Below are 25,352 nucleotides of genomic sequence, written 5' to 3'. Positions count from 1 at the left end.
ATAGGTTTGTTAAAAAAAAAAAAAAAAAAAAAAAAAAAAGAAAGCGTGTAAAAATCTTAGTATTCTTCATTCCACAGTTTTTGTTATTTACATACGGTGTCGTGGCGAGACTTGATGAGGCGCAAAGAAATCGTCTTGTTACATGGGCATAGTCACGCTGTAACGGATATTAAACGGTGTAGTCATTGGAATTAATCGATTGATTTCTATTTGAATTTTTTCATCTTTTCAATTATTCGTATTAGCCCATGTTTCCATCGTATATATGTATATGTATACACATATAGTTTTCCTCGCTTCAGAGGAACTTACGGTTTGCAAAGTTACCGATATCATTGAGTAACGTTATCTTGAGTTCCGTAAGGTTTATGACAGGTGGTTTATTGAGTTTTGTATTGGACAGTAAACTTACCGTTTTCTTAACCGAATAGTGAAGTCATATGTAGTGAAATTTCAGAGACTAACTACCGAGCAAGAAACAATTCTTTACACTTGTGCCAGGGACGTTGGAGTCATTTGCAATTTTAATAAGCTGTTCATGCTGCATACCTACACCAATGTGTGTTATTGAAAAAAATAAAAATGGAAAACTAATAACACCTTACACTCAAGGCTACTGATATTTCGTCGGTACAATCGCCACAGGGATTCATATACATACACAACAGGAATTAAAAGATGGGCAATTCTTGTGAGGAGAAATTATTTATCCTGTAATACCTGAAAGAAGACTGAACGTTCCGTACCAATAAACATGACGAGTGCTGGCCATTTTTTGATATTTCTTTTTGGAAATCTGGAACGCTGCAGTGGAGAACGGGAAAGCTTTGGCACACGCCCCTCGCCAGAGATTTATGTGTAAAAATTCAATTATTCTGGGAATCCAGGCCACGAGAGTAACTTGAGTATATATGTGCATTCTGTATATATCTATATGAGGCTGAAATATTCAGAAAGGAGTGCGTGGGACAATCTCACAGTTGGTATAGCAGATCTAGGAATTGGGATCATTAAATGAACCATTCACAGTGAAGAGACGACAAAAAAGGGAAAAAAGAAAGAAATCAAGAGAAAAAGGAAGAGCCGAGGTACACGGTTCGTAACACCAAGCATAACAATTCTTTCAGTACATTTTGGCAAGTAACAATGAAATATGTCCCGTTATGTCCAGCCAGGTAGGACTTGCCGAAAGGAATGAGAGTTTCGTGTCGTCGATCCAAGATCATGACTGTCGATTAAAAAAAAAAGAAGGAAAAACTTTGCACGAGCAGTGATAAGCATAAAAGAGAAATGATAAGCATTTAGTAAGCGTGCGAGCTCGCAGCTGTCACTGTTTTACAGTATAAATATCAGCGCATATTTAACATTAAAAAATAACAGTGGAAATTGCACCTTTCAAGCAACTGTTACTATTCGTTAAAATTGTTGAAACCATTTTGTTGTTAATCTAACCACTTTCTACCGTACATTTGCTGTATCTTGGAATTCCATAATGCGGAACTTTGTAAAATCATGATACAGGTCAGGTATCTTGAAAACGTGTCTTTCTCACGCGCAGCGCTTCTTTGTGTGCACGTAAAATAAAACTTAAAAAATATTTTCAAGTATAAGAAAATAAAAATAGCTGAAACGTACTTTACGAGCGTCATCCTTTTATCGCTCGGTGGAAAAAATGTAAACCCATAAGTGTTACTTTAATGCGGGTATAGATAATACCGTCACGCATTCCATGGCAACTGCCTATTGACAATCTATTCGTGCTTATATCGTTTATGGTTGGCTAGACCGAGTCTCTTGCTACGTGTTTACGACGTATAGATATAGCTACTGTTATATGCAGGTATGATTCCTGGGTACGTAATACAGTATACATATATACATGGGAATCTTGCGAAATCCATTAAAACAAGCGAGTAATGAAAACTGGAGGGATGCCGTTGTCGCATTTTTTTAGGTCGACCTAAAACCGTTAACTTGGATGCTGCGGTCTTTCTGTTAATATTATATGTTACTACGTGTCCGCGTATGCTAATACAGTATGAAAAGCCCTGGTATACAGAGAATGGAACATGCGCATTCACCATCTGCATATATACATGGCATCCTATGTATATTGTTAGCGCCGACACACGCATCTTTTTTCACGCATTCCATTCTTATGCATAATCGACTCGTTCTGAAGGTTTCGCTGTCACTGAATTCAAGAAGCGACGCCTCTGTCCTTTGTGCACTGACCGTCCTGAGTAGCGATTTGAGGAACAGGTATTTCTACGACTTCTTGGACTCTTCGTGTAATCGAATACTATTGGACAATCTGGTGTGGAAAATATGTTTTCAAGAGGATAACGAAAGAGAATTTACGTTAATGATGGATTTTATAAATTCCTAATGCAGAAAAGCTGTCGATATTAAAGTTATAAGTTTTTGTTTGTCTCGGAATGATATTATATATTGATTTTAATTTTTAGTGATCGAGGAAAATGGGCTCAGAAGCTTGGGAATTGGAAAGAAGGTACTCGGTACCCGGTGCTCTAGATACCCGGGGACTTGAACCACCAGCTAGTGAAGATTTACATGCATGGTCAATTTATAGGTGAGTTGTTGAATTTTATTGTGATTATATTCAATTCTTTTTTTGACTATTTTTACTGTTATAGGCAAAACTTGAATTCAGACTTTACTGATTCAGCTCTAGGATCTGCTGAGAAGTCACCGTTACCTTATGGTAATTTTCAGCTTAGAGACTCGACAGTACAAAGCATATTAAGGCATCCAAGATATGGCCCTAAGAGTCCCTTGGCTAATAACTCTTATACGTATTTGAAATTTGGATTGCCGAGAGTCCTACCGCCTTCCAGGGTACGAGATGGTTCCAGTGGTTATGACTCTAGTGAAGAAGGACGTCGTATCTCCCATGCTACAGCTCACGCTAATATTATGCGATCTGCCAGAAGTGATCCAGACTTCAGGCAGGTGCATGCCATGCCTAGAGAACAGGCACATTCGCAAATCAATGTTCGAGATAATCCAAGGTTCAGAAGTGCCAGTGAAGCAAATTTGCTGAACACTGCTAGGACTAACCGGAGGCACAGTATAGCACCTACTGATCCTGGTTATGGTCATGGCGTTCTGGGACCAGAAGCTTATACCGTCATGACAATGAGACCAGTTCCTGCTCCACAACATCCGCACCTGCAACTTCGGGGTGTCGAAGCTTCAGGTTCGGATGGATTGCCATTATTACGTGGTATATCCTTGGAAGCTGGAGCTAGTGAAGTTTTGGCTGTTATGTCGACTACGGAGAGGGAAGGGACCTTGATAGTCGAAACGATTTCTGGAAGACGAAGAGCCAAGCGTGGCGATATTATATTGAATGGGAGATCGGTATCGGCTTCTGCTTTAAGGTACAATGTTTAAATTGTACGTGGGAGTCTTGTTTTGCAAATATGTACTTGATCGATATTTTCTTTCAGGTCTCGCGTGGCTTATTTACCAGCAGAAAGTAGTCTGAGTCCTGGATTAACTGCTCAGCAGACTCTAAGTTTCTATCTGTTGTTAAGAGGAGGTGCTGGAACGTCTTCATTGGAAGCGGATGCCATTTTACAAGAATTGGGCTTGGAAGCTACCAAACATTGTCTGGTGAACACTTTGACAACTTCTGAAGCTCGAAGATTAGCCTTAGCTTGTCGACTGTTACAAGACTCACATATTCTTACCCTGGACAGACCAACTCATGGTCTGGATATTTTCGACGCTTTTTTCCTCGTGGAGTATTTAAGACAATGGGCTGGAAGAGGCCAACGACTTGTAATTTTGACTTTGCATCCACCGACCTATGAAATTCTTACGATGGTTTCAAGAGTCGCTCTCACTTCTGGAGGCAGGATAATGTACTCAGGACCCAGGCGAGACATGCTGCCTTATTTCGCACTTGCTGAATTTCCCTGTCCACCCTTTAAGAATCCATCTGACTATTATCGTACGCATCAATGTACAAAATGATAACGTAGGATTTTGAAGATAACGATGATATCTTACTTTTGTCTTTACATTTTCAGTTGATCTAGTAACGCTTGATGATTTATCAGCTGAGGCGATGCTGGAGTCTTCGCAGAGAATAGATCATCTTGCTGAATTAGCACGAGTCCGATTGCCAGGTCTGAGTGATCCTGGTCCTCCTGGTGCTTTGCCACCTTCAATTTCTGGTGCAAATATTTTCGTACAAATCTACGCGCTTTTATTGAGAGCACTCATATATAGTCAACCGTGGGCCTTGACCAGACTTCTTCAGAAGATTGTGATATCAGCATCGTTGAGTATCTTACTCGGTGCTGTGTTCTGGGATTTAGCTGGTGATTCAAATTTATATTTGAGAGACAGAATAGGCTTCCACTACGCAAGCCTTGCTGTGTTGTCTTGGCCGTTGAATCTCATAGCTATTTGCAATATCGCTACTTGTAGACCCAACGTAGAAAGGGACATGAGAGATGGACTCTATGGCAGATTCGTCTATATTTTTGTGGAGGTGAGCACAGCAAAATTTATAAATATTTCTAATTATTTTATACGTATTATTTTATTATAATTTTCAAGCGGACACATTATATTTCAGCTTCTCTGCACTATACCATCCTGGTGTGTGGTATATCTCACGTATCTGGCCCCAGCATTTGCCATGTCAGGTTTACATCTGGCTCCTGATGAGAACTTGACGTCTCTATGGAATTATCTTGCCGTTGGGTTACTGTACTTGATGCTGCAGCATCTGATATGTGTATTCTTTGCTCATATATCCAAATGGCCCAGTCTCGCCTCACTACTGGCCGGTATAGTGATCGGCGAGATTTCATTGGCTGGTGGTGTAACCTTACACTTAGAAAATTTGCCATTCTGGTACCAAAAATTCAGTCCTATGCAATGGACTCTCTCATTGCTGTTGCCACAAGTGCATGGACAAGAGTCGATGAACAAATTAACGAACTGCAAAGCGAAACAAGTTCAACGTCAGGATATAATTGTGCAAGCAGCTTGCGAACCATCTGATGGTTCATTAGCTTTACGAGAAGTTGCTTTTGACAAGCTTGACGTACGATCAGAATTCTGGTTAGGTATTTGTGTTGCAACCGTTGTACTTCTAATTATAATAGGATTTCTATTCGTCAAGTATGCCACACCTAAAAGGCCGAGGAGTGCACCGAATAAACCTTGAATCGTATTGATAGCCGCACGTGATGACATCACAAAGATATTCTTTTCTGTCTAGTACAAAAGTTCTAATACGTTTAAGATCCCACTTTTTTTTCACGTAATATACCACTTTTTGAATACTCATTCTGAGATTTTATAAAACGAATAACCGGTGTCAGTTAACATTGAAATATGTTTTCATAATTGAACCGAATGGCAAGCAGGTTAAGTTATTTTTACATGAAATTTTCCAGAATCGTATTAAAGCTTCAACGGACAAGATGCGCAACGCATCTGAGAAACACGAATTTAGATCGTTTACGATCAGCCACGTAATTTCTTGAATCTGTGCAGCGTTAGTATCTCGCACACCAATTGTTTATCTTGGACTTTGAAATTCACGTGTGACATGCCGCTCGAGGAATTGTTTATCCATTTTTATTAGCTATAATTAAGTGCAGACGAAGAACTGACAGCGGAACATTGATGTTAACATATGCCTTGGTCGAGTTTCGTGAAATACAAAGGACTCGCAGCCCTCGCAAAAATATTATAAACATTATGAACATATACTGTGCGGGTATGCCACCATTTAAATGAATTTCTCGTCTCTCGACCATTCGTCACATTTTAAACAGTATCTTTATTATTAAAGCCATGCTTCCATACTCATAGATCCCCTGTACGTTTCCATCTTACTGAAAAGTCTTGCCTAACTCGTCGCGACTTTTTAAAGGTAATATTCTTTGAGAACTCGCAGATTAGACAAATGGATACGTAACAGGAGAGTAACCCCGTCGATCTATTAAATAAGAGACACGCTTATCGAGACATCCGTCCCTATTATTATAACTCCTAACTTAGATATAGATGATGATACGCATTCGTAAGATAATAAAAATTTTACTCTAATCATTTTTAAAAAATATTGATATATATGTCATAATCAATTCGAGTAACCTGCATCCAATTGGATAAAACTGGCTAAGCTGTTGCAACGATGCAGCTTATAAGGATCTATCAATCTTACAGATTTTTTACTGTTAACATGGCCTGACAGATCTTTTCCAAGGTACAACCTCGGCGTCGAGAATTCCCAAAGGCACCGTACGTTATTTTCCTTTTCGTTTTCCTCGCTGATTGCGATTGCTGTATCCGGCTTGCTCGAGGCGTTCGACTTCCTGGATTTATTCATAGTGGCTGTAGATTTTATGGGACCCAATGACACGTTTTTTGCATCCGAATAAACTCTGGAGTGCATATTTTTGTAGAAATTTTTCTCTCGTAAACTGTTTATCATTGCTTCCGATGATCCTGAGGTGAACACGTTATTCAATGTGGTGGAAGGTAATGTCTATACAGGTAGAAAAAAATTGTCTTCCAGTAATCCTTACGGGAACTTGTTGTTCGGTCTACAACTAGTCTATTACTATAATTTCTGCGATAACCGTGTTGGATACTTAATGTTAAGCAAGCATATACTAGAGAAAGTCTCTTGATACGAATAATTTACCGTGCGCGATGCTGTAGATGTCTTCGTATAAATCATATCCAGTAGTGCCTTATATTCCCGACAGGTGTCTTCGACTAGAGATACCTAATGTCAATTTAATAGCAGAGTACATTTTTTTCATAAGAGTTTAAAGTGGGTTATACATAATTTTTAAACAATATCTTACGCATCTTTTCAGTGTCTGCTTTTCGTCTTTATTTTCCTCTGTAAAAGAATCGTTCCTTTCTTTGACTGTTTTCCATCCCATGTCGATCACTGAGAAATTTCCTCGTCTCTGAATCTTCATTAAATATAATACATTTATTTACACTGTTCCAAGCTATCCACAGAGGATCTAAGTATATGGATGACATTATCGACTGTAATTAGGGAACTAGATGCATAAGAGTGTAAATGTGTGCAAAAAGGTTAACATCGTTCCAACATTATACCTTAAGCTAATGACAAATCATTTATACATGTCAATGATAAACGGAACATATATTTTAAGTTATACTGTAATTTGAAGTATTTTATCTAGATATAGGAGCAAACAGGTTTGCCACGAAGCACGACCACTCTGGGTCTTGGCTCTCTTAGAGCATAAAGGACCAAGAAGAAGAAGAAAAGCACGACCACTTGTGAACTATCCGATGGCATTAAATTAATTTCGTGAATGCAGAATCTTCGAACTAAAAGTATTTGACATCTACAAATGCACTGTGCCATCCATATTTTCATAGTCTTTTGAGAAAATTTCTAACTGATCGAATGAACGGTTTCACCTATAATTTTGAATACAGGCATATGACACTAAACTTTGAAATTCTGCTGTATGTGCACGCATGTCTTAAAACCGAAAGTTCTAAGCATCTACAAATGTCACTGTGCCATCTGAATCCAGAACATAATTTCCCGTGTAAATTTCAACTCGACATTGTGAACATGTTCCTAACCTTTTTTCATTTTCTACAATAAGTATTTTCAGGAGGTTAGAAATTACAGAAACGATTCGACAGGACGATATTTGAATTAAGTTTGCAAATTTAATGAATTTTCATAAAAGATTCCGAGAAATGCTACTGTTTTGTCTCATGAGCATAAGAGGTTCGGTGTTAACGTACCTCAAGTATTAACCAGCAGAGCGCTACACCGATCAGTACGGGAGTTACATCGAGGATGTAGAAATTGACTTCACCATCAGTCTTGGAGTTCCATATATTTCCTAATCTGTCCATTTCTCAGTATTGTTAATTGTTAATTTACTCCGCTCATTCCATAATGACTGTTAATTAAGTAATCGGGAAGGATACAGTAACATCCGGTAAACGAGATGATATCATAAACATATATACTTACACACTATTATATTACACGAAGGATATTGGAAAAAAAATTTGGAAAAAATGATATCATGAAATTTCGAAAGAAAATTTTTAAAAGAGCGAAGCAATTTGCGATCGTCTTCCTTGCAAAACAATAAGTACCTATATTTTCTCAAGTATTTCTCAAGCGTTCATGAGTCAGCTCTTTTTAACGTAGCGAGCAATAAAGAACAGAAAAGCAAGCCGATATGTTTTTCCGCCGTTACAATATTTTCAAGTTGACAGCTCTTGACAAGTAACATCCGGGATTGTCGTATTTTTTTTCCACGATACACTTCTACCCCCTTATCGTGTATACAACGCGAGAACATCGCGAACCACTCTGCTAAATAACAGCGGGAAATATAATCTCAGAGCCGATGGAAGCGGACGTAGCCATTAGAAGTAACGATCAATCAGTACAAGCTTAGAAACTTTTCCGCGTTATAACAAGTTATCTCCAATTACAGATTAGGCTGTTATCGGAACTGTACACCTGTGCAAATATCCAACTTGTTCAAACGTAAATATTCATCATATTACTGTATACCCGTAAAGAACGTCATATACACGGGCAGTACGTTCTTTTATCGTACCAGATCATTATTGACCATTTCTCAAGCCATATGTACACCCAGTTCAATAGCCTCCCACGTTAAGGCCTCGACCGAAAGCGATATCAAAGCGACACGAAAAATAAGTACATATAACCTATAAGTATGTGCGTGAATGTTAGCACGCGAAATTCATCAGCCCACGCAAAAATCCACATACGTATCCTGATTATAGATATAGACCGAAGGAGGTATTGTAAACACGCGATCCATTCAGGCTGGCCCAATTTTCTCCCATTAGATCGGAGTCCAGCTTTAAAAATGATCAGCAGAGTCGCCCACGTATTCTCCGAACGAAGTAAACCATCGCCGTGAAAAACAAATGGACAAAAGCCTCGAGAAACACTTCCAAGAAATCTCAGGCGATTAAATGCCAACGGCAGGTAGAAACGACCGGTACTGTATATATCCTTATAATATCCAGCAGTTAAATTTATCAAAGTGAAAAAAAAATAATACGATAACAGCGTCCATCTGACGTAAGGATTATAACCTATAAAAGTGTATATATTACAAACACATCCATGTCCTCCTTTTCCATTAGCAGCGATTCAAAATAATTCCTGGCAAGGCCTCTGCAAGGTATATACGAGTAAAAACGATATACGATAAGGTCGTGGAGTTGCGTGGGCAGCAGTGAGATGGGAATACTCGTAGAAGGAGAGAAGGAAAGAGTGAGTGTGTATATGTCTGATAGAAAGAGAAAAAACAGAGAGAGAGAGAATACGGCGCGCGCGCACGCGGATCCCTCTCTTGGTTCCTTCACTCATTCATTGATTACTTTACTTTAATAGCGCTTGCCTACCTACTACCATATGCCATGCTATATACTAGTAAATACATACTAGTATACATACTACACGCTCGTATACATAGCTGCCGTGTGCCTTACGAGTGGGGAGTTGCTCGGAGGAGAAAACTGAGGTGGGAGATTTCTGTAGGTAGAATACAGCTAGATAGCACTACCAATAGAGTATTACATCGGGAGTCCAGAACGTGTCTCAAAGAATGTGGGCGCACCAGTTTTAAGAGTCATTGAGAGAGTCCAGCGCCCATATTCAGATTCCTACGGCCATTCGCAACGTGCCGGACTGAGAGAGGGTAATGGCAAATATACAAGTATGGAGAAGCGAAAAAATTCAAACGACCTAACACACGTAGTAGCTCTTACGCTAAATTTTGCAAGGTAGAATGAGTTCAGTCGAAGTCCAGAAATTCTTAATCGTTTTTATGCCAATCTAGTCCTTTATTTTTCTCTCTGCTTTTTTTTTTTCTTATACTACTCCAATATAACTTTCTCACGAGCTGATATAACGTTAAGCTGGATGTTTCAAATCACAATCAATTTGCAGTACGATTGGAGAAAAAATGTCATGGAGAACTCTGCATTATATTTATTTGGTATTCCCCTTTTTCTTTCTCTCGGAAGGTACATGCGACGTTCACTCCCGCACGTGAACCTCGTACGATGTATGGTTACGCTTACAAAGTAATAGAAATTCAATGGACTCGTATGCCTCGCAACATTGCGATGCGATTCACGATGCAACGTGACGGTATTGTTCTTCGATCATTGATTCTCTGAGGTAACCGTGCCTACAGGCAACGGGCGTATTATTTTTACTGCGCAACTTTTTTTGGAGGAAGATCGATGTTGGCCCTACTGTTATCGCTGTATATTAGATACACGAAAAAGGTCAAAGGTATTTATGTAACATCAGAGTTACATGTGCCTTTGTTGATTTTAAATATCCACAGAGTATACGACGTTTGGTAGAATCACGTATTCTTGGATCCAGACAGTATTTTGAACATCAGATGCATTTTTTATGTTTACCTGGTTTTCTTCTGAAACGTAACAATATTATTATTATGCGACACTCAAGTGCCTGATACAAAGTTCATGATAAAATACTAGTCACTGTTACACAATGATAAAAAAAAAAAAAAAAAAAAAAAAAAAAACAAGGAACTGACGTTATTTGACAATTTTCATTGGAAGCAATACGGAAAGCTATTCGTTTGTAAATATCTTACAAAAGATAAATCATATTGATTGATTGCTCCGTTTACGTACCCAACGTCACAAGGTACATACAATTTGAATGATTTTTCTTGAATTTATTTTCTTTTGCAATAGACAAACTTCTTACTGCAGCCTAATATAATTCGTACGAGGAGTTGTCTGTGTTATCAACAAGCAGGATCTGCTTGTGATCAGTTGAAGATATAAAAAAAAAATAATAAAAAGCGAAATTAAAGAAAAATAGAAAAAGGGGTAACGGATACTGATTAGAGTATTAATGCTTTGACGCGTTACTACAGTATACCTGTTTTAAGTGATGTACAAAGGAGCCTTTATAATAGTCCAAAGGCACAAAGAAAGATGCCGGATGCAAGAGAGGCGAGGGACATCATTATCTTATCTCGAACCATTTCCTGTCAACCTGGAGCCGCCTTTCGTGGTAATCACACGTATGCTGGTGTACTCTATACATCCACATACGTCCTCCGGTCTATACCGTCATCCTGGGTATTGCTTCCGGTACACATACGTAACGCGAACGAAGAATACATCTGGCAAGGCTTGCCGGATAATCGGTTTCTTCCAGTCTCCCACGTGCACCGTCCAAAATTCACACACGACTCTGTGAAGAAGTACAGTATATGATATTAGTATATAATATAGTGACAAATAAAAAAATGCAATAGCACAGCTTGACAGCGTCCAAAAGACAAATAGCAACTATAAAAGAGAAAGACTGGTCGATAGTAAAAAAAAAATAAATGAAAAACAAAGAACAAACGGGCGTACATTTTAATTGCTAATTAACTGGATCAGAAACGGAGCGACATAAAAGTTCGTTAAGGCTGGTTTGCTCGAGAAGGAACACGTGAAAGTGAGAGTCTCAGTAGAGATATAGGGAGTAAGTAGTAGAGATAGTATACATATAGTACGCATAGTAGATAGGTAGGTTCATTAATGACGCTTTCCATGGCGACCTTTGCCCGGCTTTATGATATCACCTCGCAGTACCAGCCTCTAATACCCGGACAAAAGATTCTTTGTGAATTTTCGCATGTCACGTAAATCATGAGCTATATTTTTCAACGTATGAAACGAGCGGATTTCCGACGTAGTGAAATATGTAATGGTAGGTACCTATTAAGCTAGTGTACTCTGTAAGGTCAACAGTGACTATTAATTACGTCATCTGCGTGTACTTTTAAAGGCATGCGATACCATAGCGTAAGAATATATATAGCTACGACGAACGTGACGTTGTACAATGAGACGTATCAATACCAGGTACATTCTGGATACGATATGGTCAGTCATAAATCGTTTCTAGTCTTGAGAAATTTGATCAAAGTTGATACCGACGAACGATCGATGTTGTGGGGAGTAGCCAGGAAAATCTCAAAAAAAAAAGATTTAAGACTCGACACTCAACCACATATAGCAAATCGAGGGGCACTGATAATGTATTCCCATTGAATGAAATTGATCGAGAGGGGGGGCGTTTTACGGCGTGTAATCGTGACGTAGGCAAGCGATATCGAGTAACGGTAACAATTTGTTTTTGAAAATGGCCGACGTAATCGGATTAATTAACCTCCAGATATATACGAGCAATCGATAATTTATCGTGTCACGTAGTGCGAGAAGCTTTAAAGATAATACGATGCAAATGTGGTGGTCGATCATAAATTAAAGAAAAAAGTAAGAGAGAGAATACAAGTAATAGTACGTATGTAGATAAACAAGAAAACTTACGTGAGAGAGTGAAAGAGTAACCGGAAGAGGGTGTCTGAAAGAGAAAGAAGGGAAAAGGGAACGTTTTTCTGAAAATTTTCATCGCAGCGAGAGACTCGTGACCAGGATGTCCGCTGCGAGGCAGAAACGAATGGCATTGGTATATATGTATATATAGAGTATGTTATAGATAGAAAAAGGTACGAATGGTTACGACTGGGCGTCGAGTAGAGCGCTTTTCTCTTTTGAAAGACGTGTACGTCTCGATCGATCCTGATGATGACGACGATCTCGTGCGATAAAAGCCGTGAACGTACGGGTGATTAAACGTGAAATTTTTCAATGAAACAAATGAATGGAATGCCAACCCACGCTGCATACTGGTACTGGATAGACACTGCATATGTTTCCACCGTATAGGGTTGAAACAGAGTTGACCAATTAAAAATGAGATTTGAGCGGAATAAACTAACTTGATTGGTTAACTCTATTTCAACCCTGCATGATGGAAATATGTGCACTGGTAGATTCCCGTAGAGTATCGAAGGGGTCTGCTGGTCATGTGTATGGATGAGTAGCAGAGAGGGAGAATGGCCCGTGGTATTCTATGGTGGGTTGTTAGTTGGGAGACCCCGGAGACCCTAACCAAGAAGTCAAAGACGGACTCGTATCGTAATAATATGCACCCACGCACGCACTAGAGAGTGAGCACACCCACTGAGGGAGAGATACTGTTATCCGGTATCTCATTCTATTGCTTTATTTCAGCATCTGTCGGTTTCTGTCGCTGTTTTCCCCTCCCGGGCGAATCTGATCTCACCATCGACATATAGAACCTGGACTGTTCACTATAGCCGCAGAAAGTGTAATAGGGAATGGAAAGAGAGAGCGAATCGTGAATACCGTTCTGACGTTCTCTTGGGCAGGAACGGAGTTAGGAATAAGGGAACCCCGCGGAGTAAAATGTATCATGATGAACTTTATGCATATGTTTTATAAGTTTAAAAATTGATTTAATCTTATGCTAACCGTAAAATTTATTTTTTTATTTTACTTAGTTGTGAAAGCTTATCATATTGGGCTCAAAATATAGGTCTCGCGGTGGCCCACACTTAATACAACGAATCATAATTTTTTAAATAATACTCAATTATGATAAACTGATCACCAGAATTGTAGTTTGACTGTAACGTATACTCTGGATGTCGTAGATTAATCTTTCGCATGGTTCTTATTTTGTATATTACAGTCATGAACTCCTTCCAACCAGAAAATTTTCAACCAATAGAAAAATGATAGAAAAGGGCAGAACGGTATTCACGATTCACGATCTCTTTCTATTCCCTATTACACTTTCTGTGGCTACAGTGAGCAGTCCAGCTACTATATGTCGATGGATCTCTCTTACTCCCCAACTGGCCGATTCCTCGATCCCCGACCCATCTACCCACGCTTGTTAATGAAAACATCTTTTGTCAATGAACTGACGTCAGTCTGCACTGCGGTTGGCCGAAGCGTGGAATCACGTGACCGAGGACCAATGAGCTGAAGCCTGAATCTCCTCCGCTCGTAAAACTCATCGCCATTTGCCCATTCTCGACGGAAGGACGCTCGAGGTAAGGTGTGGCCTGCGGGAGAGTGGTGTAAAAAATATTGAAATCTGTGAAAAAGACGTGTTTAAACGTGATTTTGAGATGCTGGAGGGATTCGTAAGGTGAAGGAGGCGACAAGAGTCGCGAAATCGCGCCACTTTGCCCTCACGAATGGCTCGCTTTTTATGAGCGACTGAACTCCCGCGGCTCCATCGCACGCAGCATCCACCGCCGACGATTCATCTTGACGTGCTCGACGATAAGTTTATTCTATCAACGAACTAGGATATCATCAGTATATTATCAGTGTCTTGTTGTTGACTAGTGGGAACAGTATCGTCAACCATTCTGGAAGATGCACCCGGGATTCTGTACTCGAGCACGCTCCGGCAAAGCTTCAAGAACTGAAATCGCATCACGTTAATCAAAATACGCCAACATGCATTTCTTGTACGACTGTAAACATTCCAAAACCTGATTTGTTCATTGGACGACGCAACCTAATTAAAAAAAGAATAATCAATAACTCGGAGCAGACATAATCTATTGAGAGTGATGGCAACGCGCGCGAATTGCCGCCTTGTGTCATCCACGCCTGGAAATAATCACGATAGATCAACGACGTGATGTTCTGAGATATGTTGATATAAAATAGCAACACGCGTTATCGCTACATAATTGAAAGTGCCATTTCGTCATATCCAGTAAATTTTAATATATACACATATTATGTACATATGCATTCGTACTATCCCATATTAGTAAATGCTTGTTAAAGAAGACATAAGAAGGCATGTCTTAAAGCGTTCACACTAATTCATCAAAACTTTTTTTTTTAATAAGAAGGGACCGTACATTAAAACAAAGATTCAACAGAAGCACGATTTCCATTAAACCTTTCATGATTCCATTAAACGTTATTTTTTACAAGTGCCATAGTAAAATACGAATTATCGTTAAAAAAAAGTGCAAACGATTAAGTGATTTAAGAAGCAAATATGGAATAATATCCAAAAAGGAAACAGATTACATTGAAGAGACACAAGACAATCCCTGCATTTAGAGATTGCTTTAGAAAAGCAAATAAGTACCTTGCTGAGAGGAACATTTCAAGAAGGATAAACACGTTGAAACGTGTTAGAATATTGTTAGCATGGCAGGTGGAAGTTTGATGGAAGAGGGTCTAATAGGATCTGAGGGGCTTTTCGCAGAACTGAGGTCACCAAGTGGTCCCAGTAAGCTCCTCATTTTGGACTGTAGGGCTCATTCTGAATTCTCTGAAGCCCACATACGAGGTTCAGTACCTTTGGCCATTCCAAGCATCATGCTCAGACGTTTGGCAGCTGGCAAGGTTGATCTCTTGGCAACAATAAGATGTTTGGATCTGCGAACTAGAGTAGAAGTATTTTTGTGTGGAGACGAAGGCAGCAGAGGAATGTTTGTTCTTATTGGAGACTCTACAGAGCCTGCTGGACATCAGGGGGAGACAATTCAGGTTTTGGGTCGACGTCTTAGAAGCAGTGGAGGCAAAGTAGCTACGTTAATTGGTAAGAAAGCAAAGTCCAAATCTTTGTGCTATGAAAATGTCTTATTAAAGTTGTTTTATACAGTTTTGGTTATTGTGAAGAGCAATCGAAAGAGCTCCTTAAGGTTAATAGGTATAGAGTATTCTAGAGGTTTCGATGCACGTGTAGACCTTAATTGACCCTGTCAATGCATATAGGTCAATACGTAAATAAATATAATTATTTTAATCATATCTTCGTTATTGATCTTAACAAATGTTAATGTATCATGTAACTCTTCTAAACCATTAAGTGATAGTTCTTGCTACTCAGTCCTGGCTGCAGCAATATATCAAATGCCTGGTAAATGCCACCATAGTGTAGGACTGCAGACATCAGCTGAAATGCTGGGAACTTGTGAATGAAATATTGATTTGTGTGGGAGGTATTCCTATACAGCTAGGCACTTAATTTCTTGCCCCAGACATACTAGGCTTAGCTTATCTGTATCTATAATTGTCCATTCACTAAGTTGTTCAGTTTGTGATGCTTGATTAGTTCTGAGTTATATTATTAATTCAAAACGTTGGCGTTCCCCGATTATTACTGTAGGCTCTTTAAGAAATTGTACATGAGTCCTTTTGTATATCCATCTTTACTATAGATTTTATTGTTTTCATTGTACTTCAATTGATGTAATGATAGGAATTTTTTGCATAATTTATAAATACCTGCATTTTCTTATTGATACAATCTACTGTCCAAAAATGCATAATATCATCAAGGAATGTTTGCATTGTATGTTCATTACATATTTATTCAAGAATTCTCAAATATTGTTTAAAGGAGATACCCACTTCTTATGCCCCCCATCCCACACTTACTTATGCTTCAAATATTTGAATTTCCAAATCGAACAAAAAGAAGAGAAAAATATAGAAAAAGAAAGTAATTCCATCTGGTACTTTCATTAAGAAAGAACAGTGAACAAGAAACGCTTGAACTTTAAACTTGTAAATAATACGTGGAATCGCCTATGATGATATTTCAATTATATTTCGCATATTTAACTCACGTTATCGACTTCCTCAGGGCCAATGTACAACGCCCGCATTACACAACAAGCTGACCTGCTACCTGCTTTCTGTTATTACAGGTGGTTTTGCAGAATTCAGAGATAGATATCCAGAATGGTGCGAAGGTAGCCAGGCCAATCCAGAAGGCCCACCTGGACAAGACCCAAACGAAGGTGAACTAATGGGTCTTAGGTCTCTTCGTATTTCTACACCGCCCACTCGAGCTTATTCCGATTCAGATAGCGATAGCACATGCGATTCCGTAGGTAAGCAATAGACATTTATTCCACAAATTCAAAGAAAGACGAAAAATTTTAAAAGCAGCAACTTACTAAATTACTCCACGTTATTGTCTTAGGTCCTGAAGAGGACAAGGACTTCCCAGTGGAAATACTTCCGCATCTGTATTTGGGAAATGCAGCGAACAGCGAGGATAGCGAAGCACTCGCACGCCATAGGATACAGTACATTCTGAATGTTACACCAGATTTGCCGAACGTGTTCGAAAACGCTGGATCAATAAAGTACATGCAAATACCGATCAGCGATCATGGCGGTCAGAATTTGGCAAGCTTCTTCCCTCAAGCAATCCAATTCATAGGTAAATGCAGTTCCTGCACGCAATAGAAAACTCTGATTGTTCGTTTTACTAACACATTGGTCAAAGATGCAAATTCTAGCAGCTTTGAAAGTATGATTAACGATTGCACGTATTCTGCATGCATGCATATTATATTTGCACAAAACTAAAAGGTATAATACTTTACTGGGAAACAGTTAAATCGAGCAGTGCTTCTTGGAAAATAAACCTCAACGATTGAAAAGTCTTGAATAAACTGTATTTGTATTTAAATTTAGATGACTGGTGAAATTCCGTGAGAATATAATCATCGGACTTACATAATTTATACGAGTAATGAGGCCTCAGAGTTTCTTTGGCAAATTTATATTCTCAGTTAATTAAAAAGATGCATTGTCTTTCAAAAAATCATACTATAATAATGGAAGCAGATCAGGAACTTAGAAGGAGCTTCAGTCGTAACGTTTTCCTTACCAGATACATATTAATTCAGTAAAGATGGTATGGGTGGTATTACAATCCGACAAAAAAAAATATTCTCACTAGTTAACGCATGGAAAGTTTCCGTGACTTTTATTTGATAGTACTTTCAATGAATGCTCGTGACTGCGTTGCCGCGACTTCTCAGTTTGTCAGGAGGTCAATGTACTTACTCACTGCCTTATTTGTAAGGTCTAACCACGCACAACACACTGCTATAGGTATACGCTGTAATAGCGAGGCGGTAGAAAAGGGCAGGCGAGACATTAAAAACTTAGAAAATGCGATGATAAAATTAGGGAGGCTTGTATAACGCCATTTTTATCATTCAAATTGAATTTGCGCAGCCATAACTCTAGGGCGCATGTGACGTGATCGTTTGGATTGGGCGACAAATGATTTTCTCGGTAACGTAAACCTCAAATATTGCTGGACGAGAGGTGCTTTTAAATCTGACTTCTCGGACTTAACTGTTTCTTAAACAGGATTTCCTGTTTAAGAAAGCCCGCGCCATGTCTAAAAAGGGGATTCTTATAAATAGAAACTTTCCCACGTGGCAGTCAAGCCGCGCTAGACAATTAAACAACGGACGTCCGGTTAAGTCGCGCTCTATACGTACGTTCCTTATGCGAGTCTCTTTTATTATACTATAGTATGCACTTTCCATTGTAGCATAGTATCTTACGTTTGTCATATTTAAATAAAGAAAGCGCTATCCTGCGCTGCGGTTATGATCTTTTCTATTCTTTATCTACGGCACTGGATACGCTACGCAAAGCTTTTTATATAATATAGTAACTCATGTGGCAGTTGAACCCAGAGTTTATCTTAACATTATTTATTTTGCAGAGGAGGCAAGAAGCTCGGATAAAGGCGTCCTGGTTCATTGTTTAGCTGGTGTATCTCGTTCAGTCACCATTACCGTCGCCTACTTAATGCACAAATGCAGTCTCAGTATGAACGACGCCTTCAATTTGGTGCGCAGTCGGAAGTCCAACGTATCGCCAAACTTCCACTTTATGCAACAACTTCATACCTTCGAGAGCGAACTGCGAGACGGAGGTGACAGGGAGAAGATGAACGATCAAAGATGCATCGGTGCCTGTAGACCCGGAGGACCCTGTAACTGCCCAGTGCCCAGTTTTCTAAGTCCCCTCGATCTGGGTCTTAGTCCTGATTCGGGTATAGAGTTCGATAGATGGGCAGCTAGCACGCCAGCTGAATGAGACGGGCCTGGAGGGACCCAATATAAATTCTAGGTCCCTCCTCACCCATTCTCCGCGACATGTAGCTGCAAGGTCCCAATTGAAGGGTCTGGAAGAAAAGATTAAAATTATATTTACAATTTGGATTAAGGATACGTACGCAGATTTACAAAATGTCGTACGTCACATTAGCTCATTAGTCGAAGAGTCTGCCAGTAATATTTTAACGAGGTTACTCGATATGTTTTTTTTTTTTTTTTCAATTTCTTCGCCTGAATTAAACGCACCGTTACACTTCGCGTATTATTCTGATTATTTTTTTTAAAGGGTAATACTATCTTTAACTTCATACGATAAGTGATCGCACACTATATTCGGGCGCAATGAGATAGGCTTCAAATTTTTTCCATAACGAAAACCACGTTCCGTTTAGATTTTCTTATTGTACTAACATGATGGTCAAATTTTTTTGGTTTCATCTTTAATATAAATACTGTATCGTGAACTAGCCACGTAAGCAGAGTTACACTATCGTAGATAATCTATGACAATGAATTAATAATAAGATGATTCGTCGTGTCACCGCGGTACTTATTGAATATCGAAAGTATTTGACGAATAACAATTGTAACTTTCCTAGTTAACATACGTGGGATTCAACGTGCGAGGTAGGAAGGAGAAAATAGTTTTAAAAAAAGGAAGCAGACAAAAGCGCCTTTCTCATTTCCAAAGTGCTGAGGTCCGTAATCGTAAAAGCACATACGCGTATTCGATTGTGTAATTTTAACTCTCGGTTGTTATTCGGCCCTGTAATCTTTAGGCTACAGTTTTATACTTGCATAAATATCACACGAGGAGTTGAAGAACTATATTTTAATACTTCTTCCCTGAACACTTCAATTATCGAGGCTGTGTTGTTGATCCTTCTTCGTAAACCGTACGGCACCATGGCTGTAGACTTTTTCACACAGAACGAACTTCATCAACCGGACGAAGAAAATAGGGCCGGACGCAAACGCTATAGTAACAATTGATAACGTTCTTCTTCGACTTCTTCGGATCCTGAGGTACAAAGCTTGTGAATTTAGTTGGAATAGTAACCATCACCTACTGGAGTTCGTGTTAATGCTCTTGGGCAAAGATAATACAATTATTTTAAAATCGAAGATGAAACTTGGAATTTATCGAGAAACAATATTGACTTTACCTTTTTTATAAAGGTATTTATTTTATTTTCTTCTCGAGGCTTCTAAATCTACTAAATATATAATAGCGTGCATGATCGTACGTATACCGAGGCTACGTATGACGCTAGTTTTATTTAAGAAAGAAAATCTGGGGGAGAGTGCATTTTAACACACAGCAGGGCATTCCTAAAGCTTTTGGCTCTTAAAAACGGGGTAGGGTTGGGGGATAATTTGGCAACTTATACCAATTGCGAAAATAAAAAAAGGGTATTGGCAATATGGTTGATCAATGATTCTCAATTTTCATTTAATTAACTTCGGCTTTCGAAGTCTGGAAGATAATGGTACCTGCGACACACGCGCATCCTTAAGACATTTGTTAGGAATAAAAAGGAAAAATTAAGCACGACATACGATCTCGTTTTTTTGCATTTAGATATGCGAACGCAGTGCATCCCAACGCGTCCGGATCAGTTTTGCATTTTCGATTATATAAAAAAAAACAGCATGGCTTTCTATTATCTTGCAGATCTCAAAGATATATTAAAAAGTTATTTTTATAAACAAAGTAATCACGTTCACATTCCCGTCACGAGCCATAATGGCCTGAAACCGTAACTATCTCAATGTATTTTATGTATTGTTCACCAAGCATAATTGAAATTAATATGAATGTATACCGTGAATGTTATTTTTCATGTAATTAATTAAAAAGTTAAGGTAAACGACTCTTGGCAATTGCAAGGGCAAATTGATCTACAATTAAGGAAATATATACATATATATATATATTTGACGTTACTGTAATAACAATATTCTACTGCTACACTGTTGTCTGTTGTATGTTTAATGGACTCGAACGTCCAAGAAATTAAATCAAATATTATGTATATTACATAAATTATTATTTTATATTCGTCGTTGTATATATATTTTAACTAATTTTGATTAGAAATACAACTTCTCTTACTTGAAACGTCTTTTACCCTTGATATGAAAGTTCAATGAAAACTTATCTGTGAAGTAATACATCATATTTTATACCAGTAAGCATTTTTCCCTGATAACATTCCCGAGATGTTACGCATTACAAAAATTAAAGAATCAATGAATGATATACACCTTTCTGTTTCCTTTCAATAAAAATCACGATAAGAATTTATATCGAAGTTCAATGAGTGTACCTATCGGTTTTTCAAAAATTGGAATGGTTTGAATTAGTTCTCCGATTCAAAACGAAATTTATTGACCACAAAAAATCGATGCGATGCCAACCGAGTTTATGCATTGAACCGTGTCGAAGAAAACGGACGTTAGTCAATTTGCACGACTTGCAAGATCGACAACTTTGCTTAACTGCAAGAGCGCTTCGAATAATAACTTGAAAGATGTTATTATATGACAATCTTGAAAAATTATGTTTCAGATTATTGACTGCGTTCAATTTAACAAACATGTCCTTCTTGAACGTATATTTTTAGTCATTTTTACTAAAAAGTAATTCAATGCTCGCCGGCGCAAACTAACCTAATTAATAATAACATTTAGTATTTGAGTAGGGATTAATTAAACAAATTTATAAGCGCACAATAATAAACCTCTTCAGTCCTTCCAGTTAACCATATGTATATCGCGCTTATTGAAATAGATTTGCGTGTTGTGTTAAAGCCATGATCATTCGTCCGAAGGCAGCAAGAAGTGGCGACCAATGGGCGACGTGCTTACTAACTAACATGAATCGTATGCTGCGTTTTACTCATTGGTCGTGGCTAATTGCTTCCTTCTCATGATTCGTTCAAAGGTTCATTGAAAAATTTGAAACACCGAGAAATTAAGGGGGTCATCCCATGTGAAGGCTCTTTTTTCTGCTTTTTTGTAGAATTTCTTTTTTGTGAACTAAATAAAGATACAACTGCGAAATTTTTACTACATATTTATTTACATTTTGAGCACACTTTACAATTTTTTCAGCCAGAAATCGTCGCTCATTGCTCAGGTACACGGGAACTTAGCCACTCATTTTCAAAAAACGTTTTTTTTCGTAACCACGATTGCGGGCGTTCTGCTTATCTGAAACAAAAAAATATAAGGGCATTTTAATCTGTGAAGTTTGAATTAATCTTGGAACTAGGATTATCAAAAAATATTGAAAAGTTAAGTTTTGGCAACTTGTTGAACTCTTATCGTCAATTTTGGTGTCTTTTTCACAACTTCTTCAGCATGACAAAAAACGGCTTGATGAATCACAATTATCTTAGTTTACAGAGTGTCTACATAAGTACTGAATAAGTTTACCAAATTTCAAAGGAATTCGTTCGATAGATTTTGAGATATCGTGTCTACCGATTTAAAAAATACCCTTTTTAAGAAAAACGCGTTTAAATGTTCAAATACAATTATCACCAATAAAATTTCGACACCCTCAATCTGCTATGCCTGATCCACAAAATGGTGCTTCAGTTTCCTCGAAAAAGTCACGTTACTCTTGCATATTCTACATACTACATTTATAGAAATAGCGGAAAAAATGGGAGCAAATTCTAGTATACAATACACAAAACTTGTCGCAATTGGCTCCAAGCACTTGGCATTTTTAGACCTGTAACTTCTGAATGGCTTCGAATATCGGAAAATCACTTCGCCCACATATTCCACACTATATTTGGATGCAATTTATAAAAAAAAAAACACATTTTTTGAACCAGTCACATGGGATGACCCCCTTAAACTATTCTTTAGTATTTGAGAGCATTCACGGTTCTTTTAAACTCTTTATATTGACATATATCGTTTCCCAACTTGCACACGAGATATTAATAATAGTTTTTTTCACAAGAGAGGGAAGTTTTCTTTTCAAAGGGAATGAGGTGTCATTAGTAAAGTTACTTCAGGTATTATCCGACTATTGAATCTTGAAAGGTATTCTTACACCCGTTTTCTTCGACGTGGTTCACAATGGATAAATTCGGTTTGACTGTACTATTAGTCAATAGGGAACTTGTATTTTGAAGATAAACAGAGACAACCGTCTATTGTCTTTTAAATCTCAATATCCAGTTTACTTTTTCGATCCGTTAAATCAAAACTGAATTTAGTAAAAAAAAACAGGTTTAAACCCGTTTTCTTCAAAGCGGTTCAATGCATAAACTCCGTTTATCTTTAAAATACAAGTGTCTGGCTTAGTTTCCACCGTGCAGGGTTGAAATAGAGTTAACCAATTAAAAACGAGATTTGAGCGGAATAAGCTAACTTGATTGGTTAACTCTATTTCAACCCTGCACGGTGAAAACTAAGCCTCTGATTGGCTAATAGCTCAGTTAAACCGAGTTTATGTATTGAACCGCGTCGAAGAAAACGGGCGTAAGTAGTATTTTTGAAAATTTATATACATATAGTACGTATGTATATCCGCAGATAATTAAATTACTAAATGTGGATCGATATAATGGGGAACTGGACCAATTTTTTTTTCGTTTTTCTTAATTGTGGTACTATAAAAATTGTGAATATCGATGGCTTACGTAAATAATATGCTTATATTTGTTTAAAAGTGATGTTAAAAATCATGTTGCACAAATAGCAGTTCAAAAGCCCTGTTGACTCACGTGACAAGATGGCCGTCAAAACCCACTGAACTCCGGTTACTTGATATAAAAAGGCAGAAAATGTAGTTTCGCGGCCAAGATTCCGCTGCTCGCTTCCCGCTGCTTTCGGTCTGAATGAGCCCTAATATATTGGAATCCGTACGCCTGTTTCGAAACACGGTCTTGTATACAGGTCTGGGCAGTTCCCTATCCTCACCACGTTGTAGCTCGTAACCCTAATGCGGTCGATTTTGCCAGTTTTTCCCGCAATCGCTAGTGTCGAAGAAGCCTGCTGACATAATACATGCGCATCCGTAAATTCACTGCAACCTATTATCTCCGATTCAAAAGGAAAGTTATTAAACACAAAAGACCGATGCAATGCCAATTAAATGAAATTTTGATAAATTAGACAAATAAAGAATTGATGATTGAAGAAACTAAAGTTAAATGGACCAATTCACCTAAAACTCATGAAAATTAAAACAGTCAATATTTGCTTGTTCATAACTTTTTTTACTGAATTATTTGTAACTCCTGTGAAATTTTCAAATGCAAATTCCTATCATTGTGATTCAAGCAGGCATGATGCACTCTATCTGGACATTGTTGCTTTTTTTCGATTGTTATCACAGTACATTACACATTACAACGAACAAAGATGCAGGTTACGTATTCAAGAAAGAGGTAACTGCGCACGCGTAGTGCTAGCACGTGATAGGTTCTTTCAACACAAACGCCCCTTGCGGTAGTAGCCACCCTATCGTCACAGGTTTTTCCCCTAAGTGTCCAAACGTGTATACAAGATATCGTGATTTGGAGGTCCTTCCCTTCCTTTCCTTATGTGGCTGTATCCCCGATGGGGGACATGTGCCAGTAACTGGTCCTAATAATCAAGGTTGGAAGTTCGACAATAGATGGCGATGTACCTTGCGAGACGGGCCTTATTCAACTCAGCGTGAGGGGACCTACAAAGTTTATACACCAAATTCGAACAGTGTTGGGCGAAATTCGTATAAATACTCACTTAAGTTTCATATGAAAACCCATTGGTGAATGCCACTGGAAGTTGGGCGCGAAACCCTGAACCTTTCGGTCGTGAATTCGCTACCCTAACCACTGGGCTACGGCCACCTCTGATTCGAAGGTAACCCGTTTCTATTTCTTTTTTCCACAGCCGACTGTAGAGTGAGATAGATAAGGAGTCACTCGATCACAGCGACGTTTGTGACTAAAAGTTAAAGTGCACCCTGCTTCTTTTAAGACGACTACCCCCCACCGCTGAAAATTGATCGAGTTGCAAGACCTATATGTAAGTGCGTGTTTAGAGTCCCTCTAGTAAGAGTCCGGCCAACACCCGGAAGGGACGCCATATTAAGGGCTTGTTTGACGCCACCATGACATTGCGCGAGACTCGGTCGAGTCTCGCGCCAAGTACAGGCAACCAGCCGTACAGGGCTTAACACTACCCACACTACACAATGCGAATCTCTCCCATATACGTATTCACACACACCATTCTATTCCGGAAAGAGCCCATAATATGGCGGAGCAATCACTAACAAGCCCCACCGTTGGCCGGATTCTTACTAGAAAGACTCTATGTGTGTTCGGTACATACTGCCGTCTTGCGGATTAGTGAGTAAACTTTAAATAATAACGACTTACGACGCCGACCATTCGTCGCCAACTTGCGAAGCTCGAATATGGGCATTCCTCATTGGCTATT

At 38.6% G+C, this 25,352-nt stretch overlaps 4 protein-coding genes and 2 long non-coding RNA genes across 15 annotated transcripts in view; 2 read left to right on the top strand and 4 right to left on the bottom strand.

Moving 5' to 3' along the window:
* Positions 1 to 503, bottom strand: part of LOC107270762 (ATP-binding cassette sub-family G member 5) — a 4,103-nt gene extending 3,600 nt beyond the window's left edge. Inside the window, exon 1 of the mRNA XM_015746108.2 lies at positions 413 to 503. The gene's annotated coding sequence lies outside the window, so the exon portion shown is untranslated. The remainder of the gene's footprint in view (positions 1 to 412) is intronic.
* LOC107270729 (ATP-binding cassette sub-family G member 5) overlaps positions 1 to 6,119 on the top strand; it is a 6,726-nt gene extending 607 nt beyond the window's left edge. For 3 of the 5 annotated variants that reach the window (XM_015746017.2, XM_015746008.2, XM_025088277.1), the window contains 5 exons: positions 2,469 to 2,593; positions 2,658 to 3,404; positions 3,474 to 3,979; positions 4,059 to 4,525; positions 4,613 to 6,119. In XM_015746017.2, the coding sequence (XP_015601503.1) occupies positions 2,481 to 2,593; positions 2,658 to 3,404; positions 3,474 to 3,979; positions 4,059 to 4,525; positions 4,613 to 5,209 (2,430 nt within the window). In that variant the 5' untranslated portion in view covers positions 2,469 to 2,480 and the 3' untranslated portion in view covers positions 5,210 to 6,119. Of the gene's footprint in view, positions 1 to 826; positions 1,096 to 1,171; positions 2,263 to 2,468; positions 2,594 to 2,657; positions 3,405 to 3,473; positions 3,980 to 4,058; positions 4,526 to 4,612 lie in introns of those variants that run through there. The other 2 variants (XM_025088271.1, XM_025088274.1) reach the window with 2 other exon arrangements.
* On the bottom strand, positions 5,996 to 8,520 carry LOC107270821. Of its 3 annotated transcripts, XM_025088388.1 has the most exons (6): positions 8,167 to 8,520; positions 8,039 to 8,041; positions 7,804 to 7,964; positions 6,867 to 6,980; positions 6,701 to 6,784; positions 5,996 to 6,541 (listed from the first exon to the last, which is right to left on the bottom strand). In XM_025088388.1, exons 3-6 carry the CDS (start codon positions 7,915 to 7,917, stop codon positions 6,134 to 6,136), a joined length of 720 nt encoding a protein of 239 aa, XP_024944156.1. In that variant the 5' UTR covers positions 7,918 to 7,964; positions 8,039 to 8,041; positions 8,167 to 8,520; the 3' UTR covers positions 5,996 to 6,133. The 3 variants fall into 3 exon arrangements, with proteins under 3 accessions (XP_024944156.1, XP_024944158.1, XP_024944161.1); XM_025088390.1 differs by lacking the exons at positions 8,039 to 8,041; positions 8,167 to 8,520 and having other exon boundaries at positions 6,867 to 7,034; positions 7,804 to 7,925; XM_025088393.1 differs by lacking the exons at positions 7,804 to 7,964; positions 8,039 to 8,041; positions 8,167 to 8,520 and adding an exon at positions 7,132 to 7,785 and having other exon boundaries at positions 6,867 to 7,059.
* A 1,359-nt stretch (positions 8,521 to 9,879) lies between these two features.
* LOC107270710 lies at positions 9,880 to 13,786 on the bottom strand. Its single transcript, XR_001538408.2, has 3 exons — positions 12,436 to 13,786; positions 10,988 to 11,305; positions 9,880 to 10,505 (listed from the first exon to the last, which is right to left on the bottom strand). It is a non-coding gene; the product is annotated as an uncharacterized LOC107270710 (long non-coding RNA).
* A 207-nt stretch (positions 13,787 to 13,993) lies between these two features.
* Positions 13,994 to 21,208, top strand: LOC107270704 (dual specificity protein phosphatase Mpk3). The gene is made up of 4 exons (XM_015745959.2): positions 13,994 to 15,553; positions 16,668 to 16,853; positions 16,946 to 17,188; positions 18,497 to 21,208. The coding sequence occupies exons 1-4, from the start codon at positions 15,160 to 15,162 to the stop codon at positions 18,871 to 18,873; spliced, it is 1,200 nt and encodes a 399-aa protein (XP_015601445.1). The 5' UTR covers positions 13,994 to 15,159; the 3' UTR covers positions 18,874 to 21,208.
* A 748-nt stretch (positions 21,209 to 21,956) lies between these two features.
* LOC107270715 lies at positions 21,957 to 25,051 on the bottom strand. Of its 4 annotated transcripts, none has more exons than XR_003060787.1 (4): positions 24,651 to 25,051; positions 24,553 to 24,591; positions 23,645 to 23,915; positions 21,957 to 22,109 (listed from the first exon to the last, which is right to left on the bottom strand). It is a non-coding gene; the product is annotated as an uncharacterized LOC107270715 (long non-coding RNA). The 4 variants fall into 4 exon arrangements; XR_003060788.1 differs by having other exon boundaries at positions 23,645 to 23,912; XR_003060789.1 differs by lacking the exons at positions 24,553 to 24,591; positions 24,651 to 25,051 and adding an exon at positions 24,135 to 24,546 and having other exon boundaries at positions 23,645 to 23,912.
* Positions 25,052 to 25,352: the final 301 nt, after the last annotated feature.

This window comes from Cephus cinctus, unplaced genomic scaffold (genome assembly GCF_000341935.2).
Source record: "Cephus cinctus unplaced genomic scaffold, Ccin1 Ccin1_scaffold0080, whole genome shotgun sequence".
NCBI lineage: Eukaryota > Metazoa > Arthropoda > Insecta > Hymenoptera > Cephidae > Cephus > Cephus cinctus.
This window is presented reverse-complemented; position numbering and strand designations above follow the sequence as displayed.